Source organism: Mastacembelus armatus, chromosome 8 (genome assembly GCF_900324485.2).
Source record: "Mastacembelus armatus chromosome 8, fMasArm1.2, whole genome shotgun sequence".
In the NCBI taxonomy this organism is placed as follows: domain Eukaryota; kingdom Metazoa; phylum Chordata; class Actinopteri; order Synbranchiformes; family Mastacembelidae; genus Mastacembelus; species Mastacembelus armatus.
This window is the reverse complement of record NC_046640.1, coordinates 9,972,937-9,991,278: the sequence shown is the minus strand read 5'-3', so window position 1 is coordinate 9,991,278 and position 18,342 is coordinate 9,972,937. Positions and strand designations below refer to the sequence as shown.

The 18,342-nt window shown below is 40.3% G+C and overlaps 1 protein-coding gene across 2 annotated transcripts in view; it reads right to left on the bottom strand.

Annotated features, from left to right (window-relative positions):
* asic2 (acid-sensing (proton-gated) ion channel 2) overlaps positions 1-18,342 on the bottom strand; it is a 299,983-nt gene that overhangs the window by 82,597 nt on the left and 199,044 nt on the right. The window contains exon 1 of one of the 2 annotated variants that reach the window (XM_026325204.1): positions 8,487-9,179. The exons of the other annotated variant lie outside the window; for it this stretch is intronic. Within the exon in view, the coding sequence (XP_026180989.1) occupies positions 8,487-9,179 (693 nt within the window). Of the gene's footprint in view, positions 1-8,486; positions 9,180-18,342 lie in introns of those variants that run through there. 2 annotated transcript variants of the gene reach the window in all.

Below are 18,342 nucleotides of genomic sequence, written 5' to 3'. Positions count from 1 at the left end.
ACAGATAGCACGAGAAACCATAAAAATTCTGCCAGTGGGTACATTTCCTGGGTGAAATAGTAGCAGCAGTGGAGGCAAAAATCTGATAAAAAGCACGAAAAATAAGATGAAATGGTTGTTTCATTTTGCTGCACACAGCTGAGGTGGCTGACACCAGCACCATTATCTTTGAACAAATCGGATGCTGCTGGTAATGCATGCCAGTAATGCAAATTAGGAACATAGGAGGATGCAGCCAGGTGAGATTCAAACAGCATAGTTAATCTCTATAACATGGCTGAATCTGTGGTTTTCACCCAGAGTTTCAGAACTTGAGAATTCTGATGCTGAGTTACAACTTGACCTGAACATCCTAACAACAGAGCTAATCCCTACACACTTCCAATTACACAGCCTCACATCACATAATGCCTGACACAGGCCTAGAAAGGTCGAAATCATGCAGAATAACATGGTGATATGGCACGAGAGCTCGTACTAACCACAGGGAACTACTATACCCTGACAATCTCACAGTCAGAGTGTGAAAACAAGTCTAAAAAGTGTGGGATGTAATGAATTGGAAAGATGCTCTTGGCCTGTTTCCAGTCCCTGTACATGTGCCTCTTACTCATGCAACAACAATGTAGACTCAGTACAGTTAATTGACAAATGCATAAAAGAAGCATGATGCTTAGACTGCCCTAGGGGCTCATGGGCTGTAGGAGTGAGCTACATCATTTGTTTCTCACTGTCTTTATGTGTGTGTGTGTTTATGGCAATGGGCTGACTGCTGCCCTGGCACATGATAAAAGACACCAATGAGGAACGCCTGATAGAGCCAGTATCACACGGTGGGAAGCCCATAGTAGTGTCGCCAATAAAGTCCTGCAGAGACATCCATCTCCGTTCCCTGTTCCTGATTTCAAAACACCTTCCTTACACAGACCTTGACCCAATTCATATCCAGTCTGTGACTATGCAGCCACTATTACAATGGTCAGAACAGAATTCATGTGCTTGTTTTTCATCTGTGCACACATTGCCTATAGTTATACAATGGACTGGTAAAAATAGAAGGGAGCAAAAACAGTAACAAGGGCCTGTGGAGAGCTGAGAAAGTTTCAAATTTGTTGAAAATTTATGGAGAAGCTTATGTTCTAGCCAAGCTGAAAAGGAACATAATGTTACTGAGCAGTTTCTGAGAAAAATGTGTGATCTGTCGCACAAAATTACTTTTCATGCTTCACATTTTAGATAAATCTGCCCATGTGTGGCAGGACCTCAGTAGTGCTCATACTGGAGACATTATACTTGCAAACAAAAATGTGAACCATCAGCACAAATTGATCAGTTCTGAGAAAAAAAAAAAGTTTTGAAGAATTGAGATTGAGCCTGTAATGTGAACGTTGCCTTTCACTTGCTGAGGTCGCTGTTATCTTCCATCACGTGTCCATCACAAATAAATGGCCATAATTCATAGATGTGTATGATATCATCACACTATTTAGCATCATAAAGACTGACCAAAGGCATAGTTGTGCAACCTGCTCTATGAAAACCTACTGTATGTTGATTATAGTTTGATTTAATTTTGTCGAGAGAGGGAAATGCAACTCGTTTTAGACACGTAAAATATATATGTTTCTGCCTGGTCTTTAAATCACAGCAAAACATATTGGTGTTTTTATAATTTGAAGTTTCTTGCTTGTAAAGAGCACGAGAAAGAGAATACTACCAGAAATCTAAAAAGTCCATCACCAAAAAAACATTACTCAACATAATTAAAATATAATGGACGTGGTAAGATCAGTAACATGGAACTCTTTCCTACTTCTATAAATGACACGGAATATGCACACAGCATTAAGCACACAGTACAAACACAATGTAGGCTGGGAAACGTGTCAAATAAGCTAAGAAATGTTTCTACGAGCTGAGTAAATATTAAGTTACTTAGTTACTGTACAACTGCATCCATGACAATAAGTCCTGAAATAAGATCAATACACATTTAATTTAATTGACTTGTGGCATTAAATGATATTGAATTAATCCAGTAATTTAATTCAAGTATCATGAGGTTTTACGGTGTACAGTATGCGGTAACCAGTTTGGTTGAAGTTGACATGTGGAAACATTTCTGATATCATAATTAGAGTTAGCTTCTGGCCACATAGTCAACAGACACCTGGGGTAGAGATAATGGCTGCGTGGGTCACAGTGGTCAGAACTCAAACAACTCTAAGAAACCGTTTCTGTCAACTTACTGACTGCACTTTTGTTTTTTTTACAACCAGAAGAACAATTTGATATGAATTTAAAAGCTACAGCAGTGCAATGTAATGCAATCCAATACAACAGCCCTGCAATAAATCTTACCATCATAAAGCTTATGATGTTGACTTTGTGTCCGAAGGCTGTTGATAACTAATAATAATGTTGTTGACAACTGTGAGACTGGCTCATTGTTATATTCCATTGTATGGGAGGCTATTTTTATATAGTGTCCATTGCCATTTACATACATGCCCCCTGGAATACACACAATACAGAGAGAATACTGTAGGTGGGTGTTTGTTGGCCGAAGGTCCTTAGAGTGAATAGAGATTTGAATTGTGGGCGTAGCAGTTTGCATATCTTCAGTACAGAATGTCCATGTGTGTGAGGGCTATGAAGTACAAGGGAAAAGGATGAATGGTGAGGCTAAAGGGTCAAACAAGCTCTACGTATATGTTTTTCAAATACCGCAATTACAACCTCCTTCATCTGTCATCATTTACATCTTACATAGACACTCAACACACAAATATTTGTCTTTACAACATTACAAAAAAAAAAAAAAAGAGAGCATGTGAAGTTCATCTACAACGTCCACATGTCCCACGTTAATTGATGTGGAGAATGGATGTAAGTTCAGCTACAGTAATGGTATTCATGGAAGAGAACAGCATCCATTAGTTTGCTATTTCAACTACTAACCTTTTACAAGTCCTCTGGTTTATGCATCAACGTGACCTTATGAATACTAACCATGTATAATCTTTTCATCTGCATTCAAAGCTCGCATTATGCCGCAAGATTAAGGTGGCTGTTCGCTGTGGCCTACGGCTCACTGTCAAACAGCTATTGGAAGCTGGCTGTACCCGGTGGCTGTGGCATATCAATGACCAGCGCCTCAGCCATTCATGCAAAGACACAGCACTGTTATGGATTTTAATATAAGATGGAAGTTGGAGCTCATAAAAGCGTCTGAGTCACTTGTTCTGGACTGGGGGTGCAGGGCATAGTAAGCACCGGGCCACCTGTGTTAATGCGATTGCTATAGTTGGAGCTGCAGCTTCCGCCTGATTCCCAGTTTATTTCGAGCTGGATCAGTAGCTTATGGTCGTGCATTACAGAATCCTATTGAAAGGATCGGTGACAAACGAGCAGAGAGGAGACCCGCAGCATTACCTGGATATGCTTAAAGCACAATCAGCACCCTCTGCAGACTCAATGGAGTCAAATGTAAGATGGAGCCAACAGGTGGTGCAGATTTTCCAGTTCAGAGACAATAAAACTGCAAATAATTAACACCTCAGAATGAAACCGGAAAGTACTGAAACTGAAATGAGTCCACAAGTGTGTGCCAGCTGAATCTGTTGTTCATGTACTCTCCAAAGCGAGCACTCAAAGCATGCATCTAGGCCCTCACCAAAACGAAACACCAAACAAAAATTATGTTTAATTCACAGGAAGAAAATTAAATAGTGCTGCTTTAAGGATTTAAGGATTTCAACAACACAGCAAAGAAATTTATCTGCAACCGTCAAAACCAGATTTTTCCTTTCCTTCCAGAGAAACAACTGTAAACACAACATGGATATATCACTGCCTTTAAATTGAATATGGCGAACTTAGTGATATCAACTTGCATGTTTATGCATCTAACAGATTCAGAACAGCATTGGCATTCACTAATGAATTTAATACTCTCGTCTTCTGTGCCAGAGAAAATGCTTTTAAAATGCTTTTTAAGTGCTTTATCAAAATACTAAAGTTTGTGGATCAGACACCAAAACGAGCTGTGAGAGAGTAAAATGTTGAGGAGAACTTCAGTGACTACAAGTGACCTTTTTTGTATACAAGCAGTCATTGCAGTTGATGTTAACATTGAAAAAAAAAAAACAATCCTAACATCTTTAATGGAGTGTGTATGTAGCATTATCGTGGCTTCGCAGTTATGAGATTTCTCTGGCGATAAAACCGATATGTTATTGAGGCTGGACAAAGAGGTTCACTTTTTTTCATTCCACTGCCTACAATGTTATTAGGTGGTGCTCTCCACCTCTGATTACTATTTGCCAGTGCAGGTCCAGTTATCTAGTCCTCAATAAAGCTGTGAAAAATAAGGTGGAGATGTGTATCTGCTCCACACAGACACAGGCTTAGCTTGCTGTGGTTTGATAAGGTTAACACTTATATGTTATTGAGGATTGTTGGAATGGTTTGCCTGGCCTTTGGCATGTTTCTCTAGCTCTGTCATCCCCTCCTGTTAAGTTGGAACTAGCTGTAGGGTGGCTAAGAGTGTATCACTGTGGGAGATATGGGAGCAAAATATACCACCATAAACTACAGCACAAAGCTAATAGATTTATTGATTAGCCAGCCTTCTACTAGTTCCCATTTACTGTGATACAGTAGATTCAGCACATGAAATCATGCTGCTGCAGGAGGTTGGCCAAAAATTATAGGACCCATTTGTATTCCTGACCAGACTAAGCAGATGCCTTTTCTCTATAACATCTCTCATTTCCAGCCTTTAGCTGTTTCTCTTTTCCCTTCCCCTCAAACCACCCGCTGCTTGGCAGTTTAACGCACCCTCTGTACTTCTAACCTTTTCATAACCGGCCGATATTAAAACGGGATTCCTCAATTATTCTTCAAGACAATCATACAAATCCGTGCACATATCGGACAAGGACTCTCATGTTTACTTATTTGCAGGTATACATTCCTTACCCCCCATTTAATCAGGTTGTTGTCTCATTTTTTGGTCCTAGACTGACAGTGCTCTAACTGCAGTGATAATGAATAGGCAACAGGGAGTCTTTGCTGACTTGCAGCGGCAGGCTAATGAGATTAGCAAAATCACTGAAGGCCTGTTAACGGCATGAGACCCCCTGTGAGGTTGAACAAGATCAGAGCAAAAACAGGACTGTGGCATCATCTGCAAAATAAGACTGATGACCGTCCATGTAATAGCCAAGACATCTAGAATTATATTTTAAAGATGCACACTAGGATTGTAGATTTAAATACATAAGACACACAGTAATAAGACTTTACAATTAGACTGTACAGTGTTATAATGCTGCTGATGCAGCCATGCCCTTCATGGTTTCACCCCCTTTGGGTTTACTGATAATTCAGAGTGATAGTACAGACTGTGAGCAGAGTGGTGGGGAAAGTAGTTTGCACTGTCACCTCACAGCAAGCCATGTCCTGGTTTGAGCCTGTGGTTAACTGAGAGTTCATATGTTTACTCTTTGTGGATTTTCTCCAGGTACTCTGGTTTCCTCCCACAGTCCAAACACAGGCAGGTCAGGTTGATTAGTGACTCTAAATTGCCTGTAGGTGTGAAAGTGAGTGTTTGTCCGTCTCTGTGAGTCAGTCCTGTGACAGACTGATGATCTTTCCAGGGTGTACCCGCCCCTCGCCCAGTGTTGGCTCTAGTCCCCCGTGACCCATTACAGGATAAGCAGTATAGATAGTCAGTGGATGGATTAACATTTGCACAGTAGCTGCATCATCCATTCCTACACAATGTCCACACATTAAAACTCAGCTTGGCCAAACTGCTACTCCACGAACAGCTCACATACTCTACTCACTTCATATTACAAGTTTGGTTGTATTCAATAGTGAGTCAACCTTTTCATAGGCATTACTGTGATATGAAAACTGACCTGTGAACACTGAGGTAACAAGGCAGTCACATCAACAGTCCCCATGCTGCACCGAACCAGACATCTAAATTCAACATCTCTCTCTGCAGTAAAACAAATGTGGCAGCTTCAAAACATAGTTAATGGATGCATGGTTCTGATTAAGCACTTCATTTGCAATGCACTGGGCTGATGCACCTTGTCCTGTTTCAGACAGTGGGGAAAGAGACAAAAAAAAAAAAAAAAAAAAAAAGAGACAAAAAGAGCTGCACTACCTACCAGAGCTGGGAAAACTAACAAAATCATCCAGCTTGACTTTGTGTTTTTAAAATTGCAGACTACTGCACGTAATGCTTAACATTCAGAAGGTTAAATGCATTAGGAAGCTTTTATTTGGCAAAAGACAACAAAAATAGATGCAATTCATCTCTTCATTGTTCACTTTATCAAAATGGATAATGGTTTTTGGATTGATGCAGTTCAAATCCATGAAGAACAGTAAACAAAGAGAATAAAGATAACAGTCAACAACACGGGAAAAACCAGAATCTGCTGTCTTCATCGACATGTTGTACAATAGTTGTCATTTTCTATTTTGAGGTTGTAAATTATGACATTTTAGACCTGACCTTTATATAGAACATGTCAGAAACATCCTCATATGAAGCCCCTGCCAGTCTGACGTTACTGGTGATGACAGAAATGGTCAGACACTACTGTACCTGCTGATATAGCCAAGGCTACACATGACAGCTATGACACTGGCATTACATTCTTGCTTACATATTTTGTGTGTTTATCTTAAAGATTAAAACCTATATCAACTCTAAGGCAGATGATCATCCCTGACAGAAAGCAAAATATCTTCCAACACAAACCATGGCAACAGTCAAGGACGTTACAATTCTGTTGATGTCGAGATCACGACAGAGCTAATGGGAGGAGCAACATGGTACATACAGTAGATGGTACGTCAGCTGGACATTCAAAGCTTTTGGTTATTGTCGTGGGACTATACTTTTTATACACTGGTAATATGCTGAACTGCATCTTGTTGGTGTGAACCATTAATTTCTGAGTATGTGCATAACCAATATTCATAAATGAACAAGTGCTTTAATCTGCATTAGAGGACTGACTTAACACTGCAGTGAGATAACTCAGGGGTAACTCTAAATTGATGCAACAATTTTGTTTATTTTATTTAATATTTGTGTTTTTTTTCCGTATTCTTCCCTGTCAACACAGTTAGGTCAGATATCTGGGAGCGGCAGCTATTGTAGAGTGGAGCCACTAGCTGCTAGCTGAAATGGGACGCGTGCTATAGAAGCACACTTCTTTTTAACTGCCCCCCCCCCACACACACACACATACATACATATATATATATATATTATTAATTAATATTAATCTGTTTAAAAAAATATATATATATATATATATATATATATATATATATATATATATATATATATATATATATATATGTTCCCCTTTAATTGAAGGGAAACATGGGCAGTTGTCTGCATTTTGTTACAGCTGAATCTGCTGTACATGTGGGTTAGAAATTTGAATTTATCCGGGGGAAGGTGGACCTTATCACTAATAACAACTAACAATACAAATACAACAAATGGCTAGTGCAGGAAAAAAAAGTGGCTTTTGTGGCAGAGCTTTTGATAGATGGTATCAAAAGTTGCATCTGACAAAAACTAAACAAAAAATTAAACTAAAAAGGTGAAAACTGAGGGCAACAGCACCAAAAAAAAAAAAAAAAAAAAAGTTAGACCAACAGTTATGGACAGCCTCAGCACAATGGTATTTGTCTGTCATTTCTAATTTCTCCTTGAGTCTCTGAATCCACAGTAGAAAGAGAAAAAAGAACAGAAATTAGAGACAGCTTCAAACACAGTCTGAGCTTATGCCTTACTACAGAGAAAACATCTCCCATGGTTCATGCATGCCAAGTGAGTGCACAAAGTAGAGCAGGCACACAAATCCCCATACCCAGAACCAACCAAACAGAAAAGAAGATATGAGAGCAATCAGACAGTAAACTCCTCAAGGGGGAAAGAAGCGGATGGAGAAGCAGATATAACTTGTTGATATGGAGAGTTTGCAGTTATGCTTACCCACATGCCCAGAGTTAACACATTTTATCCCTATTATTGAATGACCATTGTCCATATCCTTTCCACTTTCCAAAAGCTTTTCTCTGCAGAAGCTTTATGCTGTCGTCTGATATGAGAAGTGCTCTAGTGGTAATTTAATAAATGCTCTGTGCAGATTTGTTGGTATTTTTCAGCTCTAACAGTTATGACAGCTTGTATACAGTGTTTTAAAGCCTTTTACTTTAGCCATTACACCAGGTGCAGCTAAGGAGAATACACAGCTAAGCGATAATGAAATGAAGCAATATGTTTTTTCAGCGTGATGCAATATAATTGTAACTGTTACACTGTGGTTGACTCAGCTAACTGACAACATGCAAAGGAGATAAAAGTACAAGTGGAGATACTGGAGTGTTTTAATGCTGGAAAACAACTTCCCAAGAAGAACAGAAGAAGTTGCACTTACAGAAGAGAAGTTGTGAGCTCCACATGGCTCTCCTCTGTATTTGCATGAGAGGAGCATGTCATCCAGTTGGTGGCTCAGCCTGTCCATAAACTCCAGGTTGGTTCCCTCAAAGTTTCTGGGGGGAAGAAAGAGCCTGAAGTCTGACAGCTTTCTGAACCAAGCCCGACGGTCCTCCTGAAGCAAGTCCAGAACCATGGGTCTCACTGTCCGGTTAGCTAGCAGCAGGCCCAACCAGTGGCCAGCAAAATACAGGTCACTTTTAGTGAGCTTGTAGAGGCGAATGGGGTTGTTGTTGCAGATTGTGACTGTGGGGAAAGCCAGTTCTTTGGCCCACTCAGTGTGGACCCGGGTATATGTGGGGAAGGAAAGCCAGTGGAGTAGGCGGTTGGAGGACCAGGATAAAAGCAGTCCTAGGGAGGTGCAGAGGGCCAGCAGCCAGAAGGCCCTGCGCCCCATGGAGCCACCAGGGACGCAGACGTGCCTCAGGCCATGGAGGCGTGTCCTTGACAACAGAGTGGAAGTGACCTGAGCCAGAGATGGCTTTGTAGGACGTCGTTGACTGCCCCTTCTAATCATGGCTGGGGACCCCCGCCGGAGACAGCGCCCCTCCAGGGCCATAGCTGCCCACAGCGCTCCTACAGCCAGGGTAAAGGCTTCATTTCCCAGCCAGGCCTCAGGGGCTGGGACCCACATGTAGCTCCAGGACAAATACACTACTGTAATCCACACCTGGATACGTGTTTGGTCTTGTGAATACTAATGATCATGCAGTCTTGTGACTGTAAATGTACTGTTCTGTGTGCACAATGTAGAAGCACCCTCAAGGAAAACTGTGTGATGTGAAGTCCTCTTCTCCGGGTGGTGAAGGAGCTCTGATGAACTCAGGAGCAGCTACTTGTTGGTCATGTCTCCTGGTCTCTTGATCTCACAGTGCTCCAATCATCCAAGTCAGCCGGGACAGAAAAAAAAGTCAGCTAGGCAAATGTGCTCCAAGCAAGGTGGCTTCTACATGAGTGACTCCAGTATCCACGGCAGTTAGTGTGACAGTGAACAAGAGAGGATGAGACAGAGAGCGCGAAGGCAAGAGCGAGAGGGAGGGGAAGAGAGAGGGAGAGAGGAGGACAGAATACAAAATACCAAGGGCTAAGTGGGGAGAGCAAATGAAAATAAAATAAATGAAAGAAGGGAAGGTAATTAAAATAATGAGACAACAGAGGAGGGAAGTGGTTGGTGTGGTGCAGTCTGTCATAGGAGAGCTTGCCTTGTTCCAGCGCTGTAGTTTCTCCTCTTCTGAGTTATATCTGTGTGTTTTTTGGCTTCACTGGCTTGCAGAGGCATTCAGCAGCCAGAGGCAGCAATCAGCATTTTCTCACTCATATTAAGTATGAGCTTTAATTGAATTCACAAAAGTCTCCCATGCTCATCCATTTTCTGTCCCACTTTGCGGTCTCACTTTTGATGCCTTGACTTCCTCGTGATGTCACTGGTCTGCTCCTTGTATCTCCCCCCATTTGGCTTTCTTCAGTGTTATTAGGTCCTCTGGGTAACCACGGGGTAGCTTCATCTTGTAGCAGACCTGCTTCTCAGCACCACAGCGACACTTGGAAACACGCAACAACACACTTTCACATGGAGAAGGAGGCACTCATGCGCATACACGGACATACACTCACAGCGGTTTCCTGCGGGAAACCAGACCAGAGATAATCTGTTGTGTCACACTCTGATCTTCACATCTCTCCCTCTCTCTCTGTTATTCTCTCTTTTTCTTCTTCCTCCCTAGTTTTTTTCTCCTCCACTCAAAGACAGCATCTCTAATCTCAATATTCCTCTCATGTCTCTGCTCCTCCTTCTAAAAATACTCTCTCCAAATCAAATCCATCAACTTGCCCTCACGCTCCTCCTCCCCTTTGCTCGTGTCAGTCAAGCCCCGTAAGCTCGACCTCCTGCCGGGCTCCCTCTCCTCCTCCTCCTTCTTCTTCTCTGTCACTTTGTGCACGCACGCCCGCGTTTCTCTCCCCCGTCAGGGAAGGTTTCTCTGTGCGCTTTCTTCCCTCTGTGTCCTTGTCAGCTTCATCCAGCGTGCTCCCTCTCCCTGCTCCGAATGACTTCTCTCCCCTCAGTGATCTCTCCTGCTTCCCTCCCTCTCTCTCTCTCTCTCTCTCTCTTGTGCTCCTCTGTTTTGAACCAGTTTTTTTTTTTTTAGGCAGCTTGTCCCCCCGTTGCACTTCTTCTTTTCCTCCTGCACCGCAGCTCCATCCACGCAGCCAGTGAGCCCGTCACTGATGAGAACGCCTGTCTCTCTCTCTGTGCTAACTCACGCCGTCCTTCGCCCCCCTCTGTTCGCCTGCTGCTGCTGCCGAGCCACACAGCTACAGTGCAATAAAACACTGCTCTCTGCATGTATGTGTGCAGCACTGAAGAAACCTAAATACGGGATCTCCCCTACACTTCTAGCAAGAGTCATCCTTTGCTTTTTATTACTGCAATGGTGTATGGTATATACTCTATATAAATAAAAGGAGAAAGAGTTACATTTCTCACAAATCTTTCCATGCTCCTTTTTGTTTTTTGTTTTTTTTTGGTGTGTAGTTTTAGGTTTGGCTCTTGACTTCGTAATCATTTGAGTCTTTGTAAAAGTAACGGATCCTGCTTCCAACCAAAGGGCAAAAAAGTAGGATCTGTGGTGCGTAAACCTAAACCACAAAGAAGAAAGGTTACACAGCCAAATCAATAAGAAGTTTCCTATTGTTTAATTCAAATCAGCAATGGGAAAAATGCACTGACATTTCACCTGTATGCAAACTGCAGTAACCCTTCAATCAATAAAACAAAACATGATTTAATTGGACTGTAAAACAAACCAGTGGTTTCTGAGGGACAATGCTGCATCACTGTAAGGAAATATATTATTGACACAATTGTATTGTTCTTTTTGTTTTTCTTGAGGCTTTAGGTAATCATCTCTTCTCTGGTCACTTATTTTACTCAGCGCCTCTATAAGACACTTCTCCAGGAAAGAGAGTGGAATTGAATTGGCTTGTCTCCAGAACTCATCCTCTGTGTCACAAATCCTCTTTATTCCAGAGAGCCATCTTACTCTTTTGCACTGTCAAGGAGTTTGGTTCGTATTTAGGAAAGTTGCCTAGATGAGTTTAATCTGTAGACTATTAAAAATTGATATAGGCATGTCTTTGAAAAACATGGGGCAAATTTCTAAGAAAAAATGCAGCAGTGCAAAGGAAAACTTCAATGGAACTTTCTATTCTGGTAGGTTTTAAAGTCCAGTTCCTGTCTAAACCCACCTCTACTTGCCTTTAAAAGAACCTAAACCCTGACTCACTGATGTTTTTAGAAGAAATGAGACATTTCACCTGTAAAGAGCTGCACAGCCTATTACATTATCATTAAAAGAGGGTGATTCACAAATTCAATTTCACGTAGGGCTTTGTAGATCAAATCATATATAACCAGCCATACAAAGAAGGTCTAATACATTATGTATTACAATGCACATCCTAAAATTCACTCAAGAAAAACATCTCACCCATTAAGAACAAGAGGTTAAGAACATAAATCAGGCCTGAGATGCACAGATACTGCTTCTACAGGTGTGTTCAGTCAACCAGAGGCTGGAAGGGCAGGGATAGTTGAACAATAAGCAGGGCAGTAGCTCACGAGGACCAAGGTTGGTGACTCCTGCTGTAACAACATTTCTTAACACTCTGGTTGAATCTCACTTCTCTTACTTGATCCGTGCTCACTCCTTGATTGTCCAGGAAGTCATTCCAGTCCACCATGATGAAGGACATTACAAAATTCTTATTTCTCCTCTGAGGACCAAGAAGGGAGGAGGTTGATTATAATTATAATAACTATATACATAAGCGCATACTTCACAGATATCTGTTACAGACTGACATGCCCATTTATCTAAAATCAGTTTGTGATTGGACGCTGCATGTTAATGATTGCAGGACTGGACATCTCATGTCTCTTAACGCATGTTTCCCTGCTCCTCTGTCGTTGCCTGCCCACACAATGTGTATCATGTAGCTTTAAAGCAAAAGAATACAGAAAAATAGAGATTCAGTGCGAGCACAGAAAAGTAACTGCCACCACCTAAGAAAATCAAATATAAGCATTGATTTTTTTTCAATGAAGCTTTCATAAGTGCAGTATTTCAATCTTGCAGTGTGTCCTTAGTTGCTCTGTGTAAATAAATTTAACATCTGCACACAACAGACTGTGCCAAGAAGATATCCTTTTACCTTATTCCTCACTTAAAGCCAACTTTTGTACACTATTATACTGATTTAATGGTGAAGGATTAGTTCATACTGCCAATATCACACCACTCCACAAAAACACAGTCAGGTTAAATGGGTTTCATCAGTACATGGAAACTAAAGCTTCTGAGCCAACTTGGTGCAAGTTCTTTTGTTCACTCAATGGTTTTTATAAATTAAATTCAAGGTTTTCTTCCTTAGCATTAGTGTCTCAACCACTTAAAAGAGAAGAACATTTTCACCCAGTGTCATGATGTGAGATATTTATTACTTAATTTTCATTTTTAACATTTTTAATGGCATCCCCCTATGCTGCACTCAGTTTCTGCAGAAAAGGGATAAATAGTGTGGCAGCTCTGAATCATAATCACAACATCAGATAATTTTTGCAGTTCTACTGTATATCATGAGTCACCAGAGCTAACTAAAACAGTTACATAACCACTCAAGGGGAGACGAATGTCTAATTTGCTGCAAGATCAACTCAGTATGCAGGCTTGACATTATTGTGACTTGGGCACATGTTGCTTCTCATTGTTTGGCTGGATGTTTGGCAACACCACTTGACAACTCCCAATGATCTCATCTTTGAATATGTGATAAAAAAGAGGTTTTAACTCAGGAGCTCCAAAGCCCACACACAAGCCTCAAGAAATATTTCACACTGTCAAAAGAAATTAGCAGAGAAATCCAAAACGGCATGTACACAGAGGCCTGCAAGTTAAACACGCACGATGAAACACATCTTTCACAATAAAAAAAAAAAGTAAATAAACAAAATTAAAAAAAACAGGACTATGAAAACGTTGAAAGTGCAAAACACATCGGTCAAAATACAAAGAGCAGGACCGCTGTACTTAAATGTCAAATACATGCATGTGCACATATTTCCTCTAACACCTACTGTATGCTACTGTGGCACACATCCATGCACGTACATTCACACACACACACACACACACACACACGCACGCACGCACGCACACACACACACACACACACACACACACACACACACACACACACACACACACACACACACACACACACACACACACAGCCCGCAGCTAGAGTTAGAGGCAGCCTTCCAGAGCCAGCATCCATGGGTTGAATAATTAGCTTGGAGCCATAAAGAGGGTTTCTCAGTCCAGCTACGCAGTCATTGTAAAGAACAGCTCAAAGGCTCAACATATCCAATTTGCAATTCTAAAACATAAGGAAACCACTGAATAATTAGGGATAAAGCCAAACCAAGCGTCCGATATAATTACCCAGCATTCTAAAGCTGTGATGTTAATGTATGGCGTGTGTTTCCCAAAAAATATTCCTGTACACTTTCATCATCAACATTTTCTGAGATCAAAGAAGTGAGAGAGCTGTGAGAGAGCAGCCTGTGAATACATTCATGTTTATGAGGCTTGGAAAGTTTCACTGAATGCCAGTCTTAATAGCACAAGCATGTCTCTGCAAAAGTCCAGTCCGGGCAACAGTTATGAGCATCATGCTGTAAAGGCACAGGTGAGTCAGTGATGCTGACAAGCAGATGAAAAATGAGGGATGTGAATAAAAATAGTGCATCTTGTGGCAGGCTGCGGTTCATCAAAACCCCAGACTGACATAAAATGACAGTGATGGAAGGCAAAGCAATCAATGGCTTTTCACCTTTTTATGAATTTTCTAATCTACTTGCAGTAAGACTTGTCAAATGGGGGGAAAAGTACACTCCAGGGATCAGTTTTACTTTCTGTTTTTGTCCTGAACTCACTGGCTTTTAAACGAATAATAAGGATAAAAACTGGCAAGATACTGTCTAAGGAATGATGATCTTTGTTGCAGCCACTCTTTTAACCATCTTTCTAATAGTTACTATCATAGAGTAACCTAGAGATAGCTTCCTTTGTGATGAAGCAGTTGATGTTTGCTGGGGTCCTGTATCATCTTTGAATTGCTGTCACTGGTGATAACATGCTGTGCTGCGGCACATTGGTACTGCTGCCATTATCATTATCGTTGGGAGTGTTTATCAACACATGTATATGCTCAGACACTGAATACCACAGGGTTCATTAGCATTTGTTTAAATGTGTTGCCTTGTGTTTCTGTCCATCTGACAAATGCTAAGCCCAACACTGTCCTTGATTAAAACTCTGTTTTGGTCTCCACCAACTCCTGAGGCAATTTTCTGCTTCTGTAGTTTCAGTAATTAGCTTAGCTTTAAGTACAAAATCAAGCTGGAAGTTATTTTACTATACCATATGAAATTATATACCAGGAAATTAAGCACATAAAAGAAGCACTCAACACAAAAGCAGAGGAATTGATCAAAGTATTACAAACATTCATAATTCCTCTTTTGTCTTTGGTAACCTTTTTTATAAAGCAATATTAGATGAACTGCTTTCATGAAAAACTGATATCTGTGTGATGTTTATTAGCAGACACCTCTCTGTGAAGGTCTGCCACTGCAGTTTTGAAAGGGAGAACACATGAATTCACAGAAAAGAAGTTTCAATATAGATCATTTCACAGAAGCTGCCCTTTGTAGTCATCAGTGTACTTGTTTTGTATGGTAAGTTTTTAATACTCTGTCTCACTCGTAAAACTTAAAGCGATGGCTGATTTCATTTTTGAGTGCTGTCATTTTGGTCAGAGCAGGAGGTGACATGGCTCAAAGTAAATTACAAAAAAGCCTCTGCAGGTAAAACTGAACATTTGACTGTGAAGGCGACGCACAGCTGAGTTGTAATTTAGCCTCCGGCAGGATGGGAGCAGTTGTTCACTGAGGTAAGAAACAACATGGGTGATGGTATTGGTAGTTGCAAAGAGCACTTTTAGTTTATGACTATTTTAATAACAGTGACTGAACAGAATTTTTTTTCAATTGGCTCTATAGCTCAGTTGCACATCTTTCTAAACACAGCTCCAATAGTAGGGTATACTGTAAGTCAAGTTTAATTTAAATTACATTAAGCTTTATTGATTTGTGATGGGGGGAAAAAAAATGGGTCTTAGGAGTAGAAAAAAAACATCTCGAGAATAATAATAATAAAAAGAAATGAAGCATCAACATTGTTTTCAATTCAGTTTTTTATACCACAAGTCTATTATTTTTCCCTCATCAGTTGGAATGAAATTATTAAAGACTAGCAGTTCTTCACTGACAAATGAATAGTAGATTCCTTGTATTTTCAGCTGAATCAATAGAGGTGAAGGAGACACTCTAATCCTGCTGGTTTGAGGATGCCTGGAGGCCATGAAAAACTGCTGATCCTGCAGTATCACGGTATCAAATCTGTTATCGACATATTTTTAATTAATGCATGACAAGCATACGTCTCAACAAATGGCTCACTGATATTTACATATTATTTACATCGGGTCCCACTTGCACTGGTTCACATTCACTGCAGCTGACTGATCACTTTAATTAACTCTCCCTGTGACACTGTGCAGAGGGTCACAACCCTTAACACAGATACGTACAGATACAATATATATGATATTTTTAATATAATGAAGTCTTATGTTTGCGTCTTCAATCTGATTTAGCATTGGATTTCGACAGCATGTTTTATAGTCTACCGCCTTCTCTTATGTAAAAATAAAATCTACATAACTCACAATACAACATGACTTTTGATAGTTGGGTGGAGATTTGCTTGTGTTACGTTAGTAGCAGTATGTCACAGAAGTCTATGAAGTGTACTTCTTAACATTTTTTTAAAGGACATAAGAAGCAAAAAGGTTTTGTAGCGAGATCTTCTGTAGGATCGGGTAAAAAACTTTGTTCTAACAGATTTTCATCTCTTGCTTTGAGAGTCATATGTTACAGTCAGCTAAGCATGCTGCTCCCCTTTTTATTAAACTGTCAACATGTTTTTAATTTCATGACAATAGGAAGCTGCTGGTTTGGATCAAGTCCCATACCTGGCTCCTATTTAGACAGAGCAGAAAGCCTTTTAAAGTTTCAAGAGAACCTAATCAGAGCAAAAAGGTGGTGGTGCTTAAAAACTGTGTGACCACGCTGTGTGAATGAAGACTTGGTGCAGGGCTAAATGAATCACTCAAAATGTGTGTTTAATTAACTGTGTCCTTTTTTATGATAACCCAAAAAATACTGCTTATCCAGCTGGATATCCAACCCCATGATTATAACATCAGCTCCGGTTAAACTAATAATCTTCCCCAGCTGACACTATCTAAGCACTGACAGTCTGGCAATATCCCAGCCGCTCTCTGCACACACAGTCCTGCCCTTTACAGCTCCCTACGGCCATCCACTCACTTTGCAAACCCTGGTCACTATTCAAGTCAACAGACCAACCTCTGAAAACCAGTGCTACACAATCTATGTTATATGCAGGACCCAGACTTCAGAGAGCAACACCTTCAAATCTTCCCACTAAATACAATACTGCCCGACCATATTTTTATACGATAGACCAATAAAGAAGCAGCTAATATAGAAATAATAACATATACTGGTTTTATTGCTACATTTGTGGAAAATTAAGATGCTTTCATCCTTTCTTTGGCTCAGAAATGGACTAAAATGTTCCTGTAGCTGTAAATATTTTCAAATCCAACAAAATAATCGGTGATCAAATTATTTTTATCTCAGTTGCTGAAGTTAACTCTTATCTGTTACTATCCAAGATTGCTTTCATGCACTCCAATGGAAGAACAGTTCCCTAATTTCCCTACTTTGCACAATACAAACAAAATTTTTCAGCATGCACAAAATATTAAACCATTCTTAAAAACTATGAGGAATGAAACACTGGGATATCATCATGTTATCAAGTTGGTATAAATTACGTGTTGGTGAAGAACTGCCTGCTTATACATCCACTTGACAGAAAACTACATGAGCATCCCAATGAAGCTGAAAATGTGATACTCAATGGTATATTAGGTCAGTTTTCAGGGTCATTTGTTTTCTGGATGCTCGAGCTTCTCCACCAGCCCACGTCTTTACATCATCTCTCTATGATTGTTAGAGCTTTGTTGCCATTATCAGCCACTAAAAAACTTGTATTGTTGTAAAATTGTTGATTCATTATTAATAAGGAGTCTGAGGGTGTTTTGGGGCCCCAGACAAGTTTTGACATGCCCTGACATTTTTGCTTTTTTCATAAAGCATTTTTCATTTTGGCTAAAGTCTGGTAACACTGTAATCAGCACAAACTGGGCTACAATAATATGTAATAATAAGTGTTTATGCATGGTTAGTGGAAAACTGCAATTTTTTAGCCACTGAAATAAGACCATAAAACACTTTTAAGAAATGCATCTTGTAGTGTAAAGTATTTACTTCACAATGATATGAAAGTCATCTTTTTCACTCATTCACAGAAAATACACTGATTTGAATTTTTTAAAACACTTTTTTTTTAGAAAAGACATATGCAGGAAGGTGTGTCTGGTCATGAATAGTCATGTGATTTACCTGAGAAGACAAAGACCCGCATAATGAGCCTTTCAGTCAGGAATGTGACTGAGAGGGAATTAGTGCAATGCAATGCAGATGCAAACGTTCGTCATTTGGTGTTTTTCCTCTGAGGACA